At 52.5% G+C, this 25,820-nt stretch overlaps 5 protein-coding genes across 5 annotated transcripts; 1 reads left to right on the plus strand and 4 right to left on the minus strand.

Moving 5' to 3' along the window:
• Positions 1–276: 276 nt before the first annotated feature.
• N7458_003522 (histone acetyltransferase TRA1) lies at positions 277–12,115 on the minus strand (the record flags this gene model as incomplete). The annotated part of the gene is made up of 4 exons (XM_056906905.1): positions 277–6,033; positions 6,063–11,738; positions 11,829–11,986; positions 12,064–12,115. 4 exons carry the CDS (start codon positions 12,113–12,115, stop codon positions 277–279), a joined length of 11,643 nt encoding a protein of 3,880 aa, XP_056771012.1.
• A 1,545-nt stretch (positions 12,116–13,660) lies between these two features.
• N7458_003523 (protein phosphatase 2A regulatory subunit RTS1) lies at positions 13,661–16,018 on the minus strand (the record flags this gene model as incomplete). Its single annotated transcript, XM_056906906.1, has 6 exons — positions 13,661–14,018; positions 14,086–14,213; positions 14,282–14,452; positions 14,528–14,881; positions 14,942–15,535; positions 15,605–16,018. 6 exons carry the CDS (start codon positions 16,016–16,018, stop codon positions 13,661–13,663), a joined length of 2,019 nt encoding a protein of 672 aa, XP_056771013.1.
• A 1,795-nt stretch (positions 16,019–17,813) lies between these two features.
• Positions 17,814–19,962, plus strand: N7458_003524 (transcription factor TFIIIC subunit TFC1; the record flags this gene model as incomplete). The annotated part of the gene is made up of 5 exons (XM_056906907.1): positions 17,814–17,954; positions 18,018–18,327; positions 18,385–18,462; positions 18,524–18,632; positions 18,708–19,962. 5 exons carry the CDS (start codon positions 17,814–17,816, stop codon positions 19,960–19,962), a joined length of 1,893 nt encoding a protein of 630 aa, XP_056771014.1.
• Positions 19,963–20,373: 411 nt separating this feature from the next.
• On the minus strand, positions 20,374–21,541 carry N7458_003525 (uncharacterized protein; the record flags this gene model as incomplete). Its single annotated transcript, XM_056906908.1, has 2 exons — positions 20,374–21,350; positions 21,430–21,541. 2 exons carry the CDS (start codon positions 21,539–21,541, stop codon positions 20,374–20,376), a joined length of 1,089 nt encoding a protein of 362 aa, XP_056771015.1.
• A 2,139-nt stretch (positions 21,542–23,680) lies between these two features.
• Positions 23,681–24,826, minus strand: N7458_003526 (ribokinase; the record flags this gene model as incomplete). Its single annotated transcript, XM_056906909.1, has 1 exon — positions 23,681–24,826. One exon carries the CDS (start codon positions 24,824–24,826, stop codon positions 23,681–23,683), a length of 1,146 nt encoding a protein of 381 aa, XP_056771016.1.
• Between the last annotated feature and the right edge of the window lie 994 nt (positions 24,827–25,820).

Consider the following 25,820-nt stretch of genomic DNA (forward strand, 5'->3'; position numbering starts at 1 on the left):
TAAAAGATCGTTCTTGGATAAAGCAAAGTAGATTAAGAGCTATTGTTTGAAGTTGATAAAACATACAACAGGAAGGATCATACAGGAAGAAAGGTATCAAATATCATCAGAAAAGGGAGAGAATGATCAGTCTCTCCTACCAAAAGCGCCACGCTCAAAAAAACACACCCATGAAGCAACCCACCCAATAAAAACCCATTTTAGCTATGCAAACAGCAATCCACCCATGACAAGACTAGCGAAAACAGAAACAGTGTCAGAGCAGAACGCTGCCGCTCAGAGGTACGGCATCCACAATGCATCGCACGAGGCCAAGTGCTGGGGGTTGACGGCCCGAGAAACCAAGTCAATCGTTGTCTGGTTGGCAGGCAGATTGCCTTCCGGTGGACTGGCGAGGCTGACAGCGCGGTTGACGATGATCTCGCTGTTGTTATAAACCAGTTCGCGCAGCTGCGGCACGGCCAGGTTGCCACGATGCTGGGCAGTCGCCCAGAACATCATCTCATCGCGTACAAATACGCTGAGCTGCTGCTCAAGCTCGTGTCGAGGCTCGGTCAAACAACGGGCAATCGCCATCATAGCACAGGCAAACAGACCTTCCGTGGCAATAGGACCCAGCAGGGTTTGAATGTTGGGAGTGAAACGGAACGGCACCTGCTCCGGGTTGTAGAAGATTGCCTTGGCAGGGTTGATGGTCGGGATCAACTCCGCACCCCAGATGTCCCCCGTCGAGCGCGACACCAGAATCTTGTTGGGGTACCGGTTGCCAATGTGCATAATGTAGGTCATAAAGGCCACCGCAGCGTACTGGTAAGCGAATTGACGCCGGAACAGCCAGAAGTCGGCGAAGTTGGGATAGGTGTTCTGGAAGTACTCCAAGACCACGGTGCTTGGGACCCATTTGTCTTGAATGGCGGTCAAAATCTCGGTACGAAGAACCTGCTGCTGATCGGCCGTGCGCTTTGAAGTGTTAGCGTCGTCGAGGAAGTAAAGAGCGGCCGTAGAACTTACATTCTGCTTTGTCTCTGCTAGAGAGCGCATACGATCCATTGTGAAAAGAACGGGCTCATCCTTGTTCATACCGACTCGTCGGCAATAGTCCTCATAAATACCTTGCATGGAGATATACGAGGAGTCATCCCGGACCAAACGGATGTGCGGTGCCAGCGGTACCATCAGGGGAAGATGGAAGTACAGATTGCGGCGTCGGCTTTCCTTGCGCTTAGCTAGCAGCCCGTTGAAGATGCGGAACAGCTGAAGAATGCGTTCTTCGCGACGGCAGTGGCGTGCTGCAGGGTGCTGGACAGCAAAGGCTTGGATGCTACCGTCGTGACCCCGGATCTTGAGGCGACGGTGACAGACACCGATACCGCGGACCAGATCCACATCAGGCAGGAAACGATCGATGCGAACAAAGTCCTGATTCTTATCCTTGTGCAGGAGGTATTGTCCGGGAACTTCAACTTCATCAAACTTGAGGAAGCGGAACTCACTGAGATGCGGCGAGTAGCTCTCGAGGAATCCTGACTGTGGTCGACGGTCGAGCTTCTCCTCAAACTTGTCACGCCAGCGACGCAGCTTCTGGATGTACTCGTGCATTGTTGGCTTTTTGACTACGAAGTCAGCCTCAAACGACTTGCGGATGTGCGCTGGCAGAATAGTCTCCGCAAACCGGGTGATATTGGCCTCGGTCGCAGGAGGAAGCTTGAAATCCTGTGCATATGATCCAGGCATCCGTCCCACGTAAGCCAGCCCGTCGTTCAAAAGAGCAACGATGAGACGATAGGCATCCTCATCAGGCGGGCACTTGAAGTTCTTGTGAATCTGATCGACCATTGTCTCCATTGAGAGGGCCAGCAATGGGAATGCAGTCTTCAAGCCAGACATGATCTCGTCAGAGTACTCCCAAGGCTTTCTGAGAGGCTCCTTTTCAGTAGACTCCCCGGGAGCGGCACCTTGGTTCTGCGGTGTAGGTCCAGCCTGACCAGGTACTTGTAGGTGGCCTTGCGGTTGCTGTCCCTGGGCTTGCGGCTGACCTTGCGGCTGACCTTGCTTGGGACTCTGTCCTTGACCCTGACGTGGAGAGGCCTGAACCTGCGCGTTCGGTGGCTGGGCAGGAGACTGGCTTTGCGTCGGCTGGGCGGGAGATTGAGTTGTCGGCAGGTTCGCTGCTTGGCCGGCGGGAGAAGCACTCGGGCCAGGAGCACTGCCTGGGGGCCTCTGTGCAGGAGATGATGTCTCCCCACTCGCGGGAGCCTTTAGGTTTGGCGAAGATCTCTGCTGTTGCTGTTGCTGAGCTTGTCTGACCTTGTTCAGCTTTTCTTGCTTCTGGTCATGCTGCTTTTTGATGCTCAGCATGTCCTCCCGATTCGTGCGAAGGAGGAAGAATAGAGCCTGTGGGTAGAGCTTGGCAATCTTCACCAATACAGCCTTGCAAAGACGAGCCTCGCGATGAGACAGACTAGTAAGAAGTTGAGGGATAAAGGTAATCCAATACCAAACAGGAGTGTCTCCCTTGAAGTTTTCAAAGGCGCCGGCAATCTGTCCTTCGTCGTTATCCAGGCTGAGAAGCCAAAGGATACGGCTGAGCAGCTTCCGCGACTTGGCGCTCTTGTAGAGGCCAGCCGCTTCCAGATAACAGCTGACGGCATTGCTCGCCAACTCGTAGTCGGACGGGTCAGACTTGAACCGTTGATCGCTGTACTGTCCCCATTCAGACCAGGCCTTGGCAAGTCGGAGGTCGTAATAAAGAGCAACTCCGAAAGCCTCGTTGGCCTCATTGACATGGTCGAGCTTGGCAAGGAACATGCCCTTGAGAGTGTAGAACTCGGCCTTCTGCTGGGGTCCGAAGTAGTTGAGGTTGGTATTGTTGATCACATCCAATCCACTGTTGAGTTCCTTGGGGTTCTGGTAGTGGCACTTAGCCTGCTCCCGAAGCTTGAGGAACGCCTCTTGGATCTCGATGTTGGGCAGCGTGTAGATACGGCTGAGCTGGTTGATGCAGACCTCGGGCATTTGGTGCTTCCGAGCAACATGGGCGAAGCGATTGATGATCCAGGCAGTCTCGTGGTAGCCGCGATAGGCGTAGGAGTTGCTGGCCACGTTGTTAGTCTGTGGCGGAAGTAGACTCAGGTATGTCTGGTTGATGAGCTGGAAGATATGCTGTCGCCAGGTGACAAGGTCCTGCCACGTGTTGATGTCGTCCCAGAGGTTAGGCAACCGGTCGCGCCAGGTTCCAAGAAGAAGCTTCAACTCCGCAGACTTGGTGTCCAGGTTTCGCTCGTTGGTCTGAGACAAGCTACCGCAAATGTGGCTGGCATCATGCAGCTCAACCAGGAGTTGGAAGTGCTGCAAAATGGGGATATGGGCGTTGGTGATGCGCTTAGGCAGTTGCAACCATTTGCGGATGGAAAGTTGAATGGACTCGTCGCAGACACTGTTGAAATCTTGCATGTTCTCCTTCTTCATGTGGTACTGAAGAAGGGCCATGAATGCCTGGAAGAAGGTGCGTCGTGGAGTCGGAGCATCGGAAACGGACTTGATCAAGGACTCGAGTTGCTCGCGAGTGCCCTCACTCTGCCAATTCTCAATGTTCCTCCAAGCAGCCTCCAGCAGGAGATCATTCAAGTTCTCGTGCTTAGCGAAATCACTCAAGATCTCCCACTGCTGAAGCTTTTGGGCGCAGATCAGCCAGTGATCTTCCCAGACAAAGTATTCACCCTGCGAGAAAGGCATCGCACCGGAGCGTGCCTTGATTTGTGCGTTCTCGTAGAGCTGCTGAGATTTATCCCACATGCCCTGTTGCTCGTAGGAGAGGGCTGCATTGGTTTCCACAAACTTGCAGCGGCGGCGCCATGTGCCATAGAAGAAGTCATCTTCCTGAAGACCAGCATAGACTTCAACCAGAGCATCCAGATTACTCTCGCGAACGGTAGGGGTATCAATGATCGGCTTGATGGCGCTCTCCTCCAGGTAGGTTGCGGCGGTATACCAAGCATCGTATGTACGGCTGAGGTACTTCATGACATGAGGAGGAACCTTGAACCGAGGGCTGGCACGCACAACACCTTCGAGAAGAGCTTGAACAACGTTTGGTCTCTTGTCCAATTGGCGTTGGTGATATTCTCGGGTGAGCAGAGTAACCATACCCTTTTCGAGATCGATGCGATCATCCTTGGACAAGGTGGACCAGTAGATAGGGAACAGAGTGGTCCACAGCTTGTAAGCCACCTGCGAGTCGGTATGCTGGAGCTGAGAAAGTGGCTCAATCAAGTCGCGAACCCGGACATCACCAATATCGGACATGAAACGTTTGCGTTCGGCGACGAAATTCTCCAACTGACTGTCTACCATGATATCTGCCTTCCTCGAGTCCTTGTCACCACCAGCGAAAAGGAATGACAGGGGATACACCGTGAAGTCGTCTTGGTGCAGTCGAGCCGTGGTGTTCATGTCAACACAGCCAAGGATGAGGTGAGATGCTTGGGCCAGCCAGAAGGAATCAGCAAGGGTATCCCAATTCTGGCAAGTCAGCACATAGCTCAACCGGGAGCTCGCAAGACGAGTCAAACTCTTATCGAAGATGCTCATGAATCGGTTCCGCATCTCCACATCTTGAGCTCGAGTACCGATCAAAAAGGCATGCTCTAGCCGGACAGTCAACTCGGTGCGTGTGATCTTGGAGTCTTCATAGATGCGAATAACAAGATCAAGGAACTTCTTCAGCATGGTCTGATCCTGGCGAGACTCAAAGAGCAACATCTTGTGCAACACCGCCGTTTTCTCCTTGAGCGTGGGCCATGACTCGGTTGAGTGGAAGATCCACTCTTCAGCCATGCCCAAGACCTTGCTACACAACTTGATGTTCTGGGATCGCTCAACGATCGAAGCTAGCACGCTGAGGAACGGGCGACGCTGGTCACCGAGGTGAGACATCCGGACTGAGATGAGTTCAATGGTCTTGAAAATGAGGTCAACTCCTAGCTCGAATTCTTGCTGGTCAGGAACTCCCTCCGCGGGCTTCTGACCCTGGGGAGGCTGCTGTCCATTCTGATTGGTAGAGGCCGCAACGTGTTCCTTGGCCAGCTTCTGCGAGAAGGCCTTCATGACAGCAGGGATATGCGTGTCGATCTCGGCAGGTTTGAGCTTGGAGAGTGTCCACAGTGTGTTCAAAGCAGCAGTGTAGTTGCTAGCTGACAGCGTCTCGGTGGCAATGGCGGACAGGTATGTAGCAAACTCTGACGGCGTGCTCTCAGCATCCATAGCATCTTCTTCGTCAGGCTGGTCATCTGGAATAGCCTCGAGAACACGGCGAACTGGGGCTGGCAGTTTGGGAGAGATGTCCATTTCATCTTCGAGTCCATGCAGACAGTCTTGAATCTCCGGGTTGTCGGACTTCAGAGGTTTCTCAAGGAGCTTCTGGATAGTTGCCAAACGAGCCGTAATCCACTCATCGGGCTTTGCCGCGATGAGCACACGCAAGACCTGCAAAGCGTTGACCATGGGAGTGATCTGCTTCTCATCGGGTTTGTCGGCCTTCTCTCCAGCCAGAATAGGCTCTGTCACCTTTTGATAGAGATCGATGTCGAGATCTCCCCAGTACTCCTTGGAAAGCAGGTTCCGAAGAAGGCTGACTGCCTTGTTGATCATCTCACCGCTTGGGACTGGTGGTGGAGGCGGCTGCTTATTGGTGGGCAATTGGCGAATGTGTGCAGCAGGGACCAAAAAGCGCTCGGAGATGGTGGTGATGAAGGTAATCAAATACTTGATCAGAGCAGCACGTAGTTCGGGAGGGACCGTGTAGTCTAAGCGCTCTCGGCTGGGTGGAGGCCCAAGTGATGGAGATGCGGAGGCCGCTTCTTGTGTTTCCTCGAGCTTGCGCTTCTTCGCGTTCGGCGACTCAAGGGCTCCATTGAGTACGGTAGGGCTTGTCCCAATCGCCTGCACACGTTTCGCTTCCCAGCGCCAGATGAGGTCAATCAGGTTGAGTGCCAGTTTCTTGCTGTCATTGGAGGTGTTGGGTGGGCCAGCAATCTTGATCAGGAGGGGACAATGAGAGGAACAAAGTGCTCTCGCGACTCGTAGAAGAGGTCAGGCTGTCGGACCAAGAATTGGAAAATACTCATCACCTGCTGCAGGTTGGCGGTCTCCTCGGCTAAGATACGTCGTGGCCACTTAGCCCAAAGCGGGTATCGTGCCTCCGGGCCTTGGTTACCAGCAGTTCGGGTTGGTAGGACTGGGGCCAGAACATCCAGAGCTTGCGTGACGAGAGCACGGCCTTCATTTTGATGCGCTCTCAACAAAGCAACGTAGACCTGAATCACAATCTTGAAAGGCGTCTCGTAATGGGCAATGAAGTAACTGATCAGCACATAGGCACCATACTTGTTGATAATGTCTTCGAGACGGATGTAGTTCCAGGCGAACTTGATGATATCCTTGCGAGAGTCCTGCACCGTCTGATGATGGTACTTGATCAATAAAGCAGACAACTGAAGCAATTCCATGCGGGAATGATCGACTCCAGCTTGACTCGACTCCTCGCTCAAATCGGCCAGCTGAGGCTTCCACAGGCGGCTCTGGATGGACTCGGTCATGCTCTTGTCCATCAGCTTCGGAGTGTTCGCGGGGCTGTTCCATGTAGTCTGAACATCCATAGCGAAGATGGGGTTGACCAGGTGTCGGAAGGCATAAGTCTTGGTTTTCTGGGAGCAGGCACGCTGGCCGTAGAGGTCGAGACAGCGCATGATGACAGAGCGTCGGTAGTCAATGGATTCGTTCACGATGATGTGATTATAAATGAATTTGGGAAGAGCCAGCGTCCGCTTGAACTCATCGGCTGACAATCCGTCGATGACTTCAAATAGGAAGTCCAAGTCATGCGATGCTTCCGTCAAATAAACCGTGAAGATGTCCATCAACTGGTCTTCGGCCTGTTCGACTCGAAGGCGCTCATCAGGGGGCAAGGTATCGCCCCGCAACTTCCGCTCCAGCTCTCGACCTGAGGTGAGGAGCTTGGTCCGCAGATCCGCGTGGGAAACCAGCCAACGCTTGGTGGAGCCATATGAGCAAATTGAGTGTGCGATGTAAATGCCATTAATCGCTGCAGTGTTTCGCTTCTCATCCGTGGCCTCCAGCCCAAATGCGGTTGAGGTGAAGTTCTCGGTATCGGCCACCACGGCATTGCGAAGAGCATCGCTCTCAGGATCGGCCAGTATCTGCCCGAAGAAACGTCCATAGCCCTCTTCCTTGAAGCGGGCCAGGAAGAATGCCAAACTTTCCTTGGGATAACGGTTGAGATACTTGACGAGAGGCTTGCGGAATGGGCTGTGGGAGGTTCTCCGCAACTTCTTCTCAAGGTCAAGAACTTTGTCGATCAGGTTCTCCATGAAAGACGTGGCAGCCGGAGGAAGGAGGTGGAAAATATTAAAGATCGCGGCCACAATCTTCATGGCGGGATTCTGCTCAACCAAGCTAAAGGACACTTTTTGCAAAGTCATATCGTCGGCAATGACCTTCATATGATCTAGAAGACGAGCACCAATCTCAACCTTGAAATAGTTGGTAAGGAGCGTCAAGAGGCGAGCAAGACCGTCCAAACCAGCCACACTCAGACGCTTGGGATCCTGCAGATTCATGAGGATGGGGCGAAGACCATTCTGAAGCAAGTCCTTTGGCAGCTTATTAGTCTGCGTCAGCACATCCTTAAGACCAGCGTTCGCAGCCTCGATGACCTCGGGGGCCCGTGAGTAAAGCGACTTGAAGAAGACGGAGATGATTCGCGCGCGGCTTGTGTTCTGTGGAGTGTTGGCGAAATCAGGGAAGTTCATCGCCATAGACAGGAGGCGCAAGCAAGCCACACGCAGGTTCACAATCATGTCGGCGTTCTTGAACTCGTTAGGCTTCGACGCGAGCGAGTCGTCATCGGCGTCGGCAAGGGCTAGGGACTCCAGCATCAATCGATTTAGCGGCTCATTGAAGCTCACAATCTCATTCTGCAAGCTCAGGCAATAAGTGATGGCATCAATGAAACCAATTTGCGTAGCAAAAGGCAAAGCGCGCAGAGGTTTGTTGAAGATTGACTGAAGAAGACGATCCCTAACAGGGAGAATAAGCTCGTGTACCTCGCAGCCCAGTTCCTCCTTGAGGGTAGCAAAGCAAAGCTTTGATGTCTCGCGAACATGCTTGTTCATATGGCCAAGCTCGTAGACAAAGAGGCCGCACAGTGAGAACAAACGGCTCTTCTCGTTCTTGAGATCATCCTTGGGAATCAGCTTGCCGCAGCGCTTAAGGATCAAAGTCATGGTCTCCTGTGACTGTATCCGCGTGGAGGCAGGAAGGTCTGCAGGCGTGTCTTTGATGACGTAGAGGAGCGCACGAGAAAATTCAACGTGTCGCTCATACAACCATGAGTCTCCAAGGTCCATCTTGGAAGCCAAAAGCTTGATGCCCAAACTTCCTCCGGCCTTGGTGAACCACTCCTCGCTGTGGCAGCTGTGGCAGAAGACGCGGCCCAAATGTTGGAAGAATGGGAGTTTGGCAGCCTTCTCCGGGGCACCAAACATGACACCAGCGGCTTCTTTGACAACAAGCATTGCCTGCTCCGCGGCCTCGCGAACGGGAGCGCTGTCAGACGAGAGACACTCAACGATCGCTTCAGCTAAAACCCGGGAGTCGATGTAGACAGGACCTTCACCGTTTGCCACGTCGAAAGGCTTGCGATTATGACGGGCTTGGGCGAGAGCTCGACCGACCTCAACGATGGCAAAGTGCTTACAGACATCGGCGACGAAAGCAGAGGCAGCGGGCTCGAGTTCGGAAACAGTAGCAGCAAAGATACAGGCCTTGAGAAGCTTCTTCACGGTGGCTTCCTGCGCCACCTTCTTCGGGATCGATGCTGATCTCTCGGACTTCTCGAGGATGTCAACCATGGCACTGGCTTTACCCTCGAACAGATCGTTGGCATGAAGACGGATTAATGAGGCCAGGTCATCAGGCAGATTCTCAAATCCAATTTGAAGTTTGAGGTGCGAGCTCAGCATCCTATAAGCCTGCTGCTTGTAGTAGATATCCGAGGACTTGGTAGTTGGAGACTTGGGGACCTCCATGAGTTTACCGATAGCCAGATCAATACCGATATCCACAGGGAAAGGTCGCTTCTCGCTTGGACCAATGAGTCGGATGTCGAAACTAGGGTTGTCATCGGAGTACTGCTGGAAGGAGAGCTCGGGCGGGTGATTCAAGAACTTGCGGTTTCGACCACCCAGCTTGCCAAGAATGCGCATGGTAGTGTGCGCGTGGAAGTGATTGTATGGATGAGGTCGGAGATGATCCCAAAGCGCAGTCATCAGTTCGTCCATGATGGGAGCCATGATGGGGTCGAGATAGTCAGCCGTCAAGTTATCCACGCAAAGCTCAAGTGTGCGGAGACCTTGTCCGACAAGATCAGAATCAGCACGCAAGGCCACCACAATTGGTCGCATTAGGTAGCTCAGGTGAGGCAGAAGATGACTCAATCGTGCAGGAACTGTCAAGGTCAACTCGACGTAGAGGTCGCGCTCCTGGGGCTTGCGGGCAGCGAGGAGCAGATTGTTGAACGTTTCCAAGAGCATTTCTAGAAGGGGAAGGATTTCCTTATATAGAAGCTCAAAGCGTCCACCGCCAATACTACGGAACAGTGAACGCAAAAGGAGGAAGTAGTTCATCGGCTCCTCGGCCGTGACTGACAGTTCGATGCACTTGGTGACAATCTTGGTCACATGGGGATGTAGGACCTGCTCATTCTGCACGGAGAACAAGGTAACAGCCATGAATGACAGCTTGAACATCCTGAGGAGAATTTTCGCCTTGGTCATATCCGAAGTTCCAACTTCATGAATACGCTCCATGAGGTACTGCAACACCATTCCTGAGAATGCGGGCGAGGTTGCTTCACTGGCGAGGAAGAATTGTGGCAAGTGAAGCAGAGCACCGTGCTCGAACATCAGTTCATGCAGATATGGGATTTCCGAATGGAAGACCTCGTGGAACGTCGCCGTATCAATACAGTGGAAGACAGTGCCAAAGCTCTCCAGGAGCTCCTTCTCTTCTCGCGTCATAGGGGCGGTATATTGGCTGGCGAGGAAATCGAATGGAGACGAATAGTTCATCTCAGGAGGGGCTTGGTCCACGCCGTAATAACGGAACACACGGGCACCCTCATGGAAAAGCTTCTTGATCACACGAACCTCCTCAGCATTGTATCCGTAGGAGACCTCAGACCAGTTGATGGGAACGCTGTTCGGATCAATCTGGATGTCGTCTGGATTACAGTTCTTCAGTTGGTGGAAAATGTTCTTCAGACCGTTAATCAAATTCCTGAATAAGAAGATGTTATCAGAGACGGGATCACCGCCACGGTCACGAGGGCTTGTGGTCTTGATCGGCGAGGCAGAAAAGATGTCGATTTCATCCCAGTCGGGCGGCTGGTCCTTCTCCGCAAGGTAATTCTCAGTGGTCGGTTCTGTGTCCTTTCGGGAGTCCTTGTACGCCTTGGAAACCTTCACTGCATTGTTGAACTGATGGTTCATGGAGGCAAATTTATCACCAATCGCGTCCAGGATCATGATCAAGAAGTAGCGTGCTTCGCGCTTGTCCTCAAGTCTGGAAATCTTCTCGGCCATGTTCAAAAGCAGCTTCGCACTCATGGTCTGGAAACTTGTGCCGGGGAAATCATCGTGAAGATTCTTGGTATACACTTCAACCGTGCGACGGATTTGATCACGGCTGAGATACTCTCGAACATGGTGGATAAGATCAGCAAGCATACTATACGCCAAGGGACGCATGGTCTCGTAGACAGTGAGTCCATCACCAATAAGAGTGCGCTCGTCGAGAAGTTCGTCAATCTTTTCAAGGAAGATCTTCCGGTAGTTGAAGTTGATGATGTGTCTAATGGCGACAAGGAGCTCCTTTCGTGCACCAGATTTCTCTCGAGGGCAGTCTTGGAGAAGACGGACAACAACAGATGGCAGCGTGGGGAGGAAGTCTTGGAGCTGGTGAGCATAAAGGCGAAGCAGATATGCCAAGAAACTCATCGTCTTGACTTGGGCTGTAATGAACTCGCCAAATGCCGCACGGTTCTTAATCTCCTTGCAAACTCCAGTGAAGATTGTGCCTTGGCTAGCGGCATCTGCATGTGCCTTTTCTTGCGGCTTGGCTTGCAAAAGCAAGATTGACTTTATAAGCGGCACGAAAAGTTTCACGTTCTGGGCGACCGAAGCGCGATGGGTTTGGAAGATTGAAACCACGATGATAGGACATTCGGCCAGAACCTTGAATGACTGCATGCCCTTCAAGATCACATTGCTTGCCTGCTGGTCAGGTCCCAGGTCTGACACAGAGGTAGCAGGAGAGCTTGGCCGTGGGGATTGAAAGTTTTGTGCACTTGTATTCGGTGTTGAAGGCATTCCTGATGGTGTTGCTTGATTAGGAGTGTCAAATGTGTCCCGTACCACTTGGTCCATGGTCTGGAACATCTCTTGGATAAGCTCCAGGAAAGGCTGCACCCGTGCCGCGGTAGCCTTTGCCTGATTCCGTTCCAGGTCCATAATGGTTTTCATGCAGAGAACCGCATTTTCTTCGTTCTCGATCCGGGCGAGTTCCATTAACACATCCACCATGTCCGCGGCATACGGTTCGACATCTGGTGAAGCTGTAGGTAAACGATGAAGTGTCTCGAGGATGCAGTTTCGAAGTTTCTAGATCGCGTAAGGGTTAATGGATGTTTCCTTGTAAACGGGATCATCGAGAGCGGATGCGCTCTCGGTCCGCTCGGCAGATTATCTCACCTGCTCGTACGACATGCTGAAGAAGACCGGCTCTCCCTTCAGGATTGTCTTGAAGACAGGCCATAGCTTTGCCAGGAACACGGGGTAGCTTGCGCCCTGGCAGAGCGGCTCAATGCTGTCTCGCAATTCGGTTGCGACATTTGCTCTTACTTTCACATCTGCGGGGAGGTAAAGATGGTCAATAACGTCACAAAGTGAGAGTACTCCACACTTCATCAAGTCCATTGTAACATACCCAGCTTCTCGTCCCCCAGCTTGCTGGCGTAAATGTCGATATTGCGCTCCATGGCGGCTTTCAAGCCCCCTCGGAAGGGCCAGTCAAGAGAAGAGGACTGTAATCACTGCCAGGCCCGGTGGCCGGCTGAGTTATCTCCAGCCCACGCAGTGGTGTCGGATCAAAATCGGTAGGTCATAAGCGAGGAACGAGGTCAAAAATCGACGCTTGGTGAGGGTCGTGCAGATAGGCCCGAAAGGATCGATCGAAGATGGATAGGCGAGTGAGGCTGGGGTATCGTCAAGTCATTGAATTTCGGAGAGAGCCTTGCCTAGTCCTTTTTGAATGAGAGACTGGACGGCAAAGCTCGAGAGTGGAAGAAACCCCGGGGGTGAAAGTGTGGGAGAGCTAAGAGAATGAGGAGGACTGGAGATCGAAGCGCGCGACCTGGCCCCGAACAGAAAGCGCTGAAGGGACGCGGGCAATCGCAGAGACCCCGAACGAAACACTAGTCCGTTTTGGGCAATACGGCACGGGTTGTTCCGTTCCGTAGTACGCGCGCTTAATAAGCGATTAGACGCGCGGGTACCCCAGGGGTTTCTGTGGCAGTATCAGCCACCACGAGGAAAGATGATCAGGGAAAGTTAATGTACCTGTCAAATTGTGCTGTTGTTCAAGATGCTAGACTAATGCTTGGATCTCTAATTGCAGCGTTATTCTAGCTCACAGTCAAAAATTCCTCGACATCCCAGACAAAAAAACTATCCCCGATCACTTTTCTGTATATTCATTTACTACCAATCAAAAAGCAATTTTACCGAAGGCGATATCATGTCTCAGTACTGGTCTAAACGAAAAACTGGCAACGCATAGAAAAGAAGCCGCCGACACGCGGCAGTCAATAGATAGAAACGCCATTTGCACCCATTTTCCATAACCCGAACACGGTTCTAAGACAGAATCCAGCTCAGAGGTCCGCTCAGTGATCAAGGCCCAACGCAAACGAGGAGCCCATCACAGGAAGGGAAATATCAGAGAAACCATGTACACAGATAAAGTAGAGGGATTTGGGGAGAAGAAAAAAAGAGAAGAAAATGGATGCGGCAAGAAAAAAAAAAGGCACGGAGTCGAATGGGCATCAATCCGGTAAACAGGCCGGTAATCAAGACACAAAGAAGAAAAACATTCGTCGCAGCCCGTGTTCGCTATGTCATGGGAAGGTTTTGCATAAAATCAAGGGAAAGACACATGTCCATGAGCATACGCCCCATCACTGTCCAAGGCATTATTTGGTCGAGTTGCTGCGATGCAAGATCTGTACATTGGTGGCACTGGTACCACTACCAACCGACCGGCGTCGCGGGCGAATTTCGCTACCGCTACCACTCCGTCGCCTCCGGGAACTGCTGCCACCACGAACGGAGCCACGGCGTCGTGTCTGGAGCAAAATGGACGTTTCCACATTAGAATCACGCTGGCTGTAAATGGGTGGAAGATGGCCTCTTAGCAAAAGACAAATACAAGGGAGGATCGCGCGCCAAAGGTACGAGAATCAAAAAGGCAGATAACCCAGTGATAGGGATGCAAGCGTCTGAAACAGGCATGACAGCAAGGTTGATCAGAGATGCTCGGGACTCACCGAAGTTGGGGTTCCTTCGCGAGCAGGCCGCTCCTTAGGTGCCTCGGCTTCTTCCTGGATCTTGAGAGTGTTCAACCGCTTTTGGCTTTCGTTGGTCATGGCCTCAACTTCATCGATGGGCTCAGGCACGTTGAGCGCAGGCGCAGGTGGGGGAGGAGCGCCATTCTTCCTCATAGTCGCTTGTTGTTCGATCATGTCCCACCGATCTTGGCGGGTCTTTTCCCGTTGGTCGGCGCCGTTCTGGTGTTCGGTGTATTCATGAGAGCACTCATCGAAGAGCTGTGGGTTAATCTCCATGAACATCTTCATGGCGTTATACACCATGCTATGGATAGTTCTGTGAAGTTAAGCGAGTCAGACAGGCTCTCGAACGAATGGGACGAAAACAGCAAGCGGTTACTCACCGGTTCCAGTGTCCCTTGGAGTTCTCGTAAAGAGGGGCAAACATGATCGGGAGGATGGTTTCCACATTATCGCTAACAAGGTTACAGAAGTATTCGTTGTTCCAGAAGTAAAGAGCACGCTCGGCGACCTATCGAGTGAAAGTCAAGTGGTTAGGAGATTGGCCTTCTAGTGACCGCCGTTGAATGATATGCATACCTGGAAATGTGGGCTGGCAACCGACTTGGCCAGCTGGTGGAAAAGGGGTTCCTGAACTTTGGCGAACTCTCCGGGGTCCATAACCTCAAAGATATCCTCGACTTCGTTGAGGTACATGACCTCCTTGGTGCTGTTGGTCTTCGGCCAGTAGCGCAGCAACCCAAGAACGACCTGAAAAGGCAATAAATTAGCATATTGCGGAGAGCAACCTGACGTGAGAAAACAGAAAAAGGGTGCACAGCTTACGTCTTCAGTCAGGCTTGAATCCTTCTCCAGGAACTGAACAATACAGTATGCCAGTTGGGGGTGATACATGCTCAGGCTCTTGACTTTGTGCATAGGTAACAATACCCGAGTCAAAAACAGCTTGTGCTCCTCCTTAAGGGGCAGCGCAAATCCGTTGATTATGGAACCCAGGATTTCCAGCAGCTCGGCGATACCATTATGTCTCTCCGTCTCATACATGAACTGGAAGAAGACATTGTTGATAGATCGCCGAATGTATGACCGCAGGTTTAAAAACTTGCCGTAAATCCGGTGCAGAGTAGTCTTCAAGAAATCGCGCTCGCGGGGGTCTTCGGAGTCAAAAAGATCCAGCAACTATATTCTTGTTAGCAACGATAGCCATTGATGAGGGTACGGGGCCTTCCAAGCTCATACCTGAAGCACGAATTGATGATCAATGTATGCCTTGGCAATGTTTGTGTTGAAATCCTGGCTCTCAATGAATCGCAAGAAGAACTCATAGACAACCTGGATATGCGGCCAAGCCACTTCGAGGACGGGCTCATCCTCCTCCGGGTCAAACGCCTCCCCTTGGGGTGTCATAGGCGGAGGGATCGGGCGGAATAGGTTCTTGGCGAACATCTCCACGACGCGAGGGTACATGGGCTCCGTAATGACAGACCGATTGTTGGCGACGTAATCCAAGAGTTCATGGAGAGCCAGTCTCTTGATCTCTTTGGACTTCATGTCGGCCGTGGGGTCATTGAAATCGAAAATGATGTTGCACTGATCAATCTTCTGCATGAACAGGTCCTGGCGCCGGTTGGGGGCCACCTCATGGAAACCCGGTAGCTTCTCCAGCTCTCGCTGGCGCTGATCGGAGATGTCGAATCGCGAGGAGTGTTGGCGCTTCGGGGTCCGAATTCCTTCGGACAAATCTTTCGGGGTTGTCTGAAGGCGATCGAAGACGTGCGATTTTCTCGGCGGCGCCAGGTCGCCAGGCATGGTTTCGGCAGCGCCGGGGGGAGCCTACGTATGCGCAGGGCAGTTTAGTGTCAAGTCCGAAAGGGTTCTATATCGCCACGGTGGTGCACTTACAGGTCCGCTAGGGCTTATGATCACACTAGGCGCAACTGGCTGACCCTGCCTTGTTGGGGTACCCGGGCCATTGCTGATGGGCTGGCCTGCGATGGTCGCTCCTTGAGGTATATAGTGCTGGGCAGGCGTGACGCCTGCGGACGGGGTGACTGCTGGTGAGGCATTCTCCGGCGACTTGCCCCGCGCATCATTCAAGGAAGTTGTAGACGACGTAGGGGTGCCTTGGCCTGGTGATGCCGACTGATGTGTTTGGGAAATGCCGAGGGAAGCTTGGCTTTGGGATGAGTTGGAGGCGTCCTTCTTTTTGAAGATTTGTTGGCGTCCTTTGCCCGCGACAACTGCTCGTGCTAAATTAGAGAGCAGGAAAATGTCAGCTTTAGTGCGAGTCGAGCAAGGGGGGGGTTCACCATCCATTGCATGGTGGGGGAGGGGATGATAGGCGGAAGTCATCGTGCGGTGAAGCAAGAAAACCATTGCCGAGGGTGACGACTTACCACTCTCTGTCTGAAACCCTTCATTTTCACGCCGGTATGGACAGCCACATGTACTCCGCTGGTATTCTCGGTGCTAGTGCAGGCGGGCGCTGCACTCTAGCCAGGGTTACTCGGACGGCAGGCGAACGGGAGAGGGGGCGGGAGGAATTGTTTGAATCGACCTAGTAACGTGTGAGCTGTCAGTATTGCGTGTCAGGGTAGCACATGAGGCATCCATAGTTCTGTTGATGGATCTCTAGTGATCTATGTTGGTTTTTCCACCAGTAGATGGGAGGAAGAGTCTGAATGACCGTCGCTTCAAAGCGGGTGATGTAGCAGCATGCGCACGGGGCAAGGCGCATCAATGTTGAGGATCAAGGACCGAGGGAGGCGAAACGGTGATGGAGAGCGGGCAGTACGTACCTCTATGGGCTGAAATAGGACAATTGGCGTTTGAGGTGCAAAAACAACTGGGCTGAGCAGCGTGGAGGTCGGTATAGGGCGAGCGTAGTCGGACCGCTCTAAAGGATCTCCGTGTCGCTTAGTCGCAGGCTGGGGCGGGGGATTCGAAAGCGCCAGAGCCACCCGATTGTACTCGCAACCAAGGCGAAATCAACGGCTTTTCAGATGAAGCTGGCACGGGCCAGACAATGCAACGGGTCAAACTCAGCGATGTTGGCGGGTGGGTGGGGAGGGAGGAGGAGGTCAAGGAGGTGTTGTTGAGGTAAAGGGAAAGGCGGGTTCTCCTGGCTGTGATGGTGATGGGGGGGAGGGGCTGCTTCGACTCCCAACTTCAGTACACACAACGAGGGTGAGCAAGGTTCATCCACAGGCGCAGAAACTTTCCAGTATCTTACTTCTTCTTCTGTATCTACTTTATTCTACTTGGGCTTTATTATCATTACAATCTATTGCGTTAGTCCCGTGTCCAACTATTTTGAATGCACTTCTTTCGCGGCTTATGTCACCTGGGTCACGTGGCCCTCTCCAGGGGGAATCCGAACTCTGTCCAGCACAGCAATGCGTCGAAAATGACTTTAAGCAATTAACTAGCTGGAGTTGCCGTATAGCCGATAGGTAGTCTTCTATTCCCTTCTCTGGATTTGCTTTGACTATATTTGTTCTTGAAGTGTACAAATGCTTTCAAATGTGACTTGTTGCCGCACTTGGAAATATATTGTTTCCAGGCTGTACGTATTCGTAACTAGTAGACCTTGACCTCAACCTCGATCTTTCAAGTTTGTTAGCACATTAGATATACGTCCGTTTGACTGTAATCATATTTGGAAGAATGGAACAAAGCCATTATCATAGACGAATACAGGGGTTTGGTCAGATTACTCCATTTTACATCATGCCACATTGATTTTCCATAAGTCGAACCGTGGTCGCGCTGCCCGACTTTCCGGCATCAAGCTTAGTCATCATGCCGCTGGATGGATTCACTTCGATCTCGAGAAATGAGAGACTCTTCTGCTTCAGAGGAAGAAGATATGCATAATTCACCCGGAAAGTGGGAGAATAACCGGGCAGAAGACACCATACTGATTATTTCCATCTCGATGATTGGATAGTGACCCATTGCTCGTATCTATTCGCCATTTTGTTTTCGAGTTGGCATCAAGCTGTTTTAATCTCTACTCAACCGCAGACCCGCAGCCCTGCCAGGAGCGTTGATATATCTCATTCTCCTTCACACCCTTCAGCGCTTCCAACCGTTAAACACTCATATCACCATGGAGAAACAGCGCGAGTCACGAACTGCCTCCTTCTACAAAATCCCTCCCCTGCACCTGGTCAGCGTGGAGCACCCTGCGGTGATCCGCAACCTTGATAAAGCCGTCGCGACCCTGCAGGGCAACACCGGCATCGAGAAAGTGAGTCGACATCCTTCATCTTGATTGGAAACCAGAACCTGAAAGTTCTCTAACCATATACAGATGCTGAATCCTCCCAAGGCTGATGCCTCGATCAATTTGATGCTGAGGCCGGAAGATGCCCTGTCACGACCACTTCAGTCAATAAGCTGTCCATCAAATAATGTCCTGCTTAAAGTCACCGTGCCCAAGCGGACGGGACGGAAGCGTAAGCGCGGCTCGGATGAGCCCTTTGTGGATGCTACGCCTGAGTCTACGGGGGAGCCTCTGCGGCGGCGCCCTGCGAAGGAGATCATGCGCAGTCTAAGCGATAACCCATCAAAGTACAGGGTTGAAGCAATGGGAAAGATTGAAAGGACTCATGTGTTTCGAGGTTTGTGCCCATGCTCAGCTAGTGTAGTCCCAAGGATCTGACATATGGTTATTCCAGGTATGCCTGACTTTGTCTACTCGACCATGAATAGCGCCTTCTCCAACCGGTTCCGACAGCAGATTCTCCCATATGAGTGTGAGTTCATATTTTCATCAAAAGCCTAGCGAGAATCAGTCATCGGCTAATGCCCAAGCAGTGGAGAAGATCAAGCAGTTCGATCTTGATATGAGCAAAGGAGCCACCCTGAACGTGGACCTCATTCCCCCACCTTCCTTCAGTCAAGGTGAAGTGCCGTTCCAGTACATGTACGTCCAGTGAAACCCTGAATTATCCAAAGTACATATAAACCCACGGAACTTACTAACACACCTGCCTACCAGCTATCGCCAAAACCCCATGGTGAAAAAGGCTGTCGACCAATCCGGCGAGATGACAACCGTGAACACGCAACAAGTAGCCAGAGTGCGCACTCACCTCGTCGCCTACGACATCCCCCAAGTCCCACACCAACCCCAAGAAGATCTCCGCCCAATCGAGGAACTCGAGAACAGCCTACGCGCAACCATCCAACTTCTCGAGGAACTCTTCGAGAAGCGACCCGCATGGACTCGCCGCGCAATCCGCAATCATCTCACAACCGACGAACAGCGCAACAACCTGCGCCACGCCGTGCCCTACGTCGGCTACATCTTCCGGTCCGGACCCTGGCGAGACGCCATTATCAAACTTGGCCACGACCCGCGCACTTCCCCGGCCTACCGTGATTACCAGACTTTCATGTTCCGCATCTTACCTCGCGAGGCAGAACTCGCCCGTGACGGCGGGACCGGCCGTCGCCATAATATCTCCCGTGTAATCGGCGACGAGATCAATCAAAGCCCCGACATGACAGACACGCACATCTTCACCGGGCAATTGCCTCTCCCGCGCGACGGACGCATCTGGATGGCCTGCGACATTGTCGACCCCTTACTCAAGAACATCCTCTACCCGCCGAACCCGCCAGAGGACTTCCTCCGACCTAGCTGCGAGATCATCACGGACGGGTGGTTCGGCAACGGCACGCTCGCGAAAGTGAAAACGATCATGCGGTCTAAAATCCAGACACTCATCGAAGACCGCAAACCGCATGACTCGGACTTTTGGCGCATTGTGGCGTTCCCGGATCATGCGTATACGGAGGCTGATTTGGGGTTGTTTACGGTTCCGTTGGAGGGGACGATTAGTCGGGAGGTTGCGATGGCTACGGAGGTGCGGGCTTCGATTAAGGGAGCGCCGTTGTGGCGGAAGATGCATGATCGGGGACATGCGGATTTGGATGGGGAGAAGGTCGGGGTGTTGAAGAGGGCGAGGGGGAAAGGGAAGAAAGGGAAGAAGGGGAAGGATGTGGTGTTTGAGGTTGAAAGGGAAGATGAGGAGGTCGATGAAGGTGGAGAGGAAGATGAGGTGGAGGTGGAGGTTGAGGATGTGGGTGGTGGTAATGGGGACGAGAGTGAGGGTGAAGAAGAGGAGATGGAGCGAGTGGAGATGTGGCATGAGCAGGCTGTTGCTGCGGTGCAGGCTCGAGAGGCTGCACTGGCAGAGGAGGATGAGGACGAGAATGATGAGGGTGATGATATGGATGGTGACGAGTAAGGTCGAGTAGAATCAAGTGCCTTATGCAAATTTCCCAATCATACAGTACCGACCAAGTTTACTCAAGCTACTGTTACTATTTGATCCAAGCCCTGCAATAAAGCACCAGACATCAAACCAGACAATCCGTTAATTAGAAGGAAACTACAGCAAAAACAATATGTAACTTTGAAACCAACAAAATCCTGAACGTCAAATCCCAAACCAAGAAATAGCAAAGGGTATTCAAAAGATCAAACAAGCAGAAGCATCATCAATAACATCAAGACATCAAATCAACTCCAACACCCCAAAGAATCATTATCATAAAACTCCATGCAGATACCCAGACACACCAAGACAAGGCCAAAGACGCCGAGACCAGATGCAAATGCAATCATCATAAATTTTAGAAACATCGCAAACGACACACTAGTCCAGCGCAGCATCAGCGGAGGAAGTAGATGTTGCATCGACCCCGTCACGCGCATTAGCAGTCTCGGACGTCTTCTCAGCCGGAACGACCGCCTCCAACACCGAAGCAATAGAAGTAGTAATAACAGGCGACAAGCAAAAAGCCTGAGAAGGCGAACCCGAAGGCGGAGAGATCTTCTTCGAAACAACCCCATTCTCACCCTCATCCTCCTCGTCATAAACAACCGCAAACGAAAACGCATTGCAATCCTCCGGATAATAATCCGCAGCATTCAGCTCGCCGAGGGGCGCACGATCCTCGTCCATTTTACTCGCCTTGAGCGCTGCGGCTGCGGCGACGAGGGCTGTCACCTCCCGCGGACGGGGCAGGTCAATGCCCAGTTCGGCGGGGGGCACGTTCTCCTTGCCGCGGTCATCGGCGGTGGAAGTCTTGGACTCGTCGTCGCTGATGTCGAGGACGCCTGTGGAGTGCTGCATCAGGTTGGTCATCTCCTCCTGCTCTGAGTCGACGTGGATATCGAAGAACCATGATGTCGGGCCCTTGGGTTTGGCAGGGGTAGAAGTAGTGGTAGTAGTGACAGCCTTGGCTTTGCCGTGGGACAGGGCTGTAGCTAGCGAGAAAGGACGGGCGACGCCGCCGCGCTTGCTGGGTTCGGGACGAGCTTTGGTGATTGTTGATCGGCGGGAGGAGGAGATGGACTTGGGAGGGGGTGAACGGCCGGCTGGTTTGAGGACTGGTGCGGATTTGGGGGTTGAGAGGGAGAGCTTGGAGGGTGTAGCGAGGCGTGGGGAGAAGTTGATATCGCGGACTGAGAGGGCCATGCGTGAGGTTTTGAGGGGTTTGGCTGCGCTCTTGGTGACATCGTCGTCTTCTTCGAGGGTACGCTTGCGCTTGCCGGAGAGACTGAGGGTGTTTGGGTCGATGTTCTCTGCATTGTCCATGAAGATGGAGTTTTTGGCTGAGAGAGTCATGCCTGGATGGGGAGGGTTTATGATTAGGATTCTATGTATGGAGAGGGTAACCATGGAAGGGGTAGGTAGATCCAGGCTTACCATTTTGTTGGTTCTGGCGGTTCAATTTAGACCGCATTAGGGGACGCATTGTGGGGGTATCCAGACTCGCAAAGGGTTGGCGGGTGGGAGGTGTCATGGTGAGGGTGGCCATGACGAAGAATCTGAGGCTGACTGGAGTGTCTGGTCTGTGCTGGTGGTTTGTTTTGGCGTTCTGGCGTCGCGGCGCTAAGTGGGGGAGCGATTGGCGGTCTACGCTAAGAGAGTCGATCGCGAGATCGAGCCGAAGATAGAGTTGGTAGATGGACTGATCCGATGAAGGAGGATATAAACGTCTGAATGTGTTCAGATGATACGTGCTTTTAGGCTGAATGATTGTACTGGTCGGGAGGGTTGAGTGGTCGTGATAAGGAAGGGATGGGTAGGGCAGACCAACGAGTCCACGACTAGCACCGGAGTAATAATAGAAGGAGAGGATGGCAGTGCGGGGCGGGTGTACTTCGTAGGAATGATGGAGAATATAAGATTCGAGGACCGAAAGGGAGGGTGGCAAGAGGATATATAGGTTATATTGGTACGAAATACTGGGTAGTCAGTAGTAGTAGTGCAACTCTCAAGCCTCGAGGGAGATGGGGAGGAGTAAGGAGGGATTCTTTCTGGGCTGGCGAGGGCCGCGCTGGAACTATTTCAAGGCCAGCATCGCGGGCGCGTCGTGCTCGCGTTGGGATGCAAGGCGCCCTCGACTTGGGGCGATTGGACCATGCCAGCCCAGCGGTGGCGTTCATGCAGGTGGGCACAATTCGATTCTCCAATCGAAGAGAGACGGGGTTATGGTCCCTGCTCGTGGGCACTTGGACCGAGTATGTACCGCTGTATGTACAGACGGGATGTCTGGCAGGCATGGCCTGTGGAATGTCGATCGCGACGGGCATTCACGGTATGACTATGGATCGAGTATGTTACAGGATGATAGATGGGGTAGTTGACCATGAATAGAGCTATATACAGAGCAGCCGATTCTAATAGTAGATTGCTCCGTAGAGATAGTACTAGTAGAACAATCGCCTAACCTTACCCCAATTATTTAATATCCAAACCATGGACGAACTTGAGCTAATGCCGACGGAACCGACTGCGCGTATCCCTTTGACGCGTCCCAGTCGCAAGGACAAGTACAAGTACTGGAACCTTCAAACCAGCCAGTTTACTCAAGACATTCAACTATGAACAACCTACGCAATGTAATAAAAAAAAACCATTCCTCCCAGCCCTATAACCCCCAATAACCCCCAATAATTCCCAATAATCCACCCGCCCCCAAATGTATTGACCATGTCACTCCCCCCGCCCTCCTTCGTACTTACAGTACTCCGTAGACTTCGTACTTATACATCCGACGCGCGACACGCCTCGCGTCCAAAACCCCTCCCTTACACCGCGACCCCGTTCAACCGCGCCCGTTCCTAATCTCGTTTCCCCTGCTGCACTGCATATCCACGAACTCACGACTGTCTCTCTTATAGGCTATACCGCTCCCCAATCTCGTCCGGTGCGAAACTCTGTCGCGGGACATGCATCGCTAATGCTGCCAACTCATCTCGTCCTTGCGCCATTGGATCCGGTCTTACCTCGAGATGGATCGTTTATGAAACTGCTGCATGCATTGGTGAACCGAGTAGGTGGGAAGAGATGGGGCTGCTGGATTCGAGTAACGAGGCGAGGGCGTAGAGTACCTGGTAACCGAGAATGTAGGACTACTACAGTAGCTGATGGATGGTCCTACAAATAACGTGTCCCGACTACTGCACACCTCCTTAATGGTCCTATCCCCTCCTTCTTCAGGTCTCGTAGATTTTTCCAGGTGCTGGAAGATGCTGTAAGATGGTCAGACGTGGAGAATTTGCCACTGACCGCGTGACCCTGTCATTCTCTACCATTCCTTCGTTCTTAAGTTCCCGAGTGAACCTCCTATCTCCTTAATTCCGGACACCTTCCATGCCTCTCGTGGCCCTCCGACGCCATCCCCGTCATTGCACATCTGACTCGTCGCATTTCGCAACCAGATCAGTTATAGGGTTTGTAGGTTGACTCGAAGGAGTAATTCAAGGGCTGATCGATCAATGGCCTTCTCTTCCATAGTGGGAGAAGAAAAAAGTGGAAACATACTGTAAATTTCACACCCTCTACTCCATTGCCAATGATTCATGATCTAATGATAATGTACATGATTGCCACTCTATACTCTTCTTTACTCCATCCAAGTCACTGGCAGAGTGGAGCCTGTAGGACCAACTTAGAGTTCATTCTCAAACGGAATGCTGTCCATCGCACCCTGTCGCTCCACGGCGCGAGCAGACGCACGCGCAGCCAACCGCATGCCCTCGTCCATCACCGTCTGGTACCGATGCGGCTTCTCAGCCTCAACCAGGTCCAGCCCGGCCTTGCCGTCCACACGACGCTGCTCGCGCCATCGCGCAACCTTGACCGCATACGCGCCCACGAACGTATCGCCCGCCGCCGTCGTATCCAACACCTGCGACACTGGCGCCGCGGGGATCTCGTTCGTGAAGCGCCTTACTCCATCACTCGGACCCGTAGTGCCTCCATCCGTAGCACTGTACCAGACGCCCTTGGCCCCAAGGGTAATCAAGACGTAGCTCACCCCCAGCTTGTGGAAATACCGCGCAACTTTCTCATTACCGTCCAGTCCCGCTGCATCCGGGACCACACGGAGCAATTGCTCGTCGGGAGGGCTCATCAGCTCTGCCTCCGTCTCGTTCAGGATCAAATGGTCAACGGCTGCGTAGACATCTTCGGGCAAACCACCCGGCGGTGCCGGCGCCGGGTTTAGCATAACGTCCGGTCCGCACTCGATGCCGCACTTTCCCGCAGCGCGGTTCTTCGCCTTGAAAGATGCAATCTCACGGAGAATCCCAACCACCGTGTCCACGGGGATCTCGCCCTGCATCACAATCACGTCCGGCACAGGCGCAGCCAGCGCTGAACCTAGCACGTCGGGCGTGGGCTGCATACCAGTGTAGTTAGCGCCAGGCGAGAACAGGATGCGATTCTCGCCGCCAGCAGACGAGTCCACGATAATGACTGCTACACCGGTGTATGCATTCTCAATAACTCGCACGCGCGACGTGTCCACGCCCGATTTCTCAAGCGTCGGGCGAAGCAGGGCGGAGAAGTGGCCGTCCAGTGCGCCCACGGCGCCAACCATCTCGACTGCCACGTCGCTCTGTGTGTTGAGGCCGGCGGTTGTAGGTTTGGGTCGAGATAGTCGGCCACAGGCCACAGCTTGGTTGGCGCCTTTGCCGCCGGCGCTGGTGAAGTAGGAGGAGGATGTGATGGTTTCGCCTGGGTCTGGGAAGCGTGGGGTCACGGAGACCATGTCGGCATTGAGGGAGCCGATGACGCGGATGAGAGGGGCCATTGTTATAGTTGAGTGGGATAGATAGGGGGAGGGAGCTTTCGAGGTATGGGGAGCTAGTTGGAGAGCTTCGAAAGCTGAGGTGTCGGCGCGGCGGGGTATAGGCGTACCGGGTTAGACACTCAATTGGAAAACAAAGGCTGTAAGGGGATTGGCGGGAGGTGACGGAAGCTTGTTCAGCAAATACAAGAGTAATTCCCTCTCGATCTCTGTAACAGGGCGTTGGAAACTTCGTGACGTGGAGAGGAATGCGGGGAGGTGAAGACGACTAGTCGGGGGAAGTGACGTGAGGTGGGGGGAGTCTGGGGTGGTCCGCACTTAGCCGGGTGGTGGGTAAACCACCAGCAGGACAGGAGACAATTTTATATTGCAAGATTTGGCTGATTTAGGGGGCATTATGTATAGACAAACTAAATTGAGGCAATTTTCGTTCCTATACTATTTATTTTCAAACTATGAAGATCAGCCTAGCTAGTATTTTTTATACTCAATAGGCCTATAGAAGTATATAGCCATCGTAGTTGCAAAACTATAAGTCTACGGAAAACCGGAGTATACTATACCTCCTTTTGCTCAACAGTGGCTCATGCATAATCAAAGCTCAGTCTATATGATAGTATGAATATGCTGTACGTTCTCATGTCATCGCTCAATTAATGTAATCAGTGTTTATGAAATTCATCCCTACTTGTTTTGAGAGCCTACGTTAATATCAATAAGGATACAATCAAACATTTATGCCTTGTCCTACATCTAGAGTATTCTGGATAAAGAACTCAGAGCACAGAATAATTGTTTGGTTAGTTCCCTAGTTGACTGCCTGTGTTCTGGGTCTATACACTTTGGGTTTCCCCGTGATTCTGGAGTGATTGTCAAAAAGGGACAGTACAGTCTACAGTCCTGCATCGCGCCTTCCTTGTCTAACTTCTGATTGTGATTGTCATTGTCTACGCTACCACCCACAGACTCACGCCGCGTCCTTGTTTTCTTCTTTCCT

The sequence above is a fragment of the Penicillium daleae genome (genome assembly GCF_028827525.1).
Source record: "Penicillium daleae strain IBT 16125 chromosome Unknown utg000002l_segment0_segment0, whole genome shotgun sequence".
NCBI classification, from domain to species: Eukaryota; Fungi; Ascomycota; class Eurotiomycetes; order Eurotiales; family Aspergillaceae; genus Penicillium; species Penicillium daleae.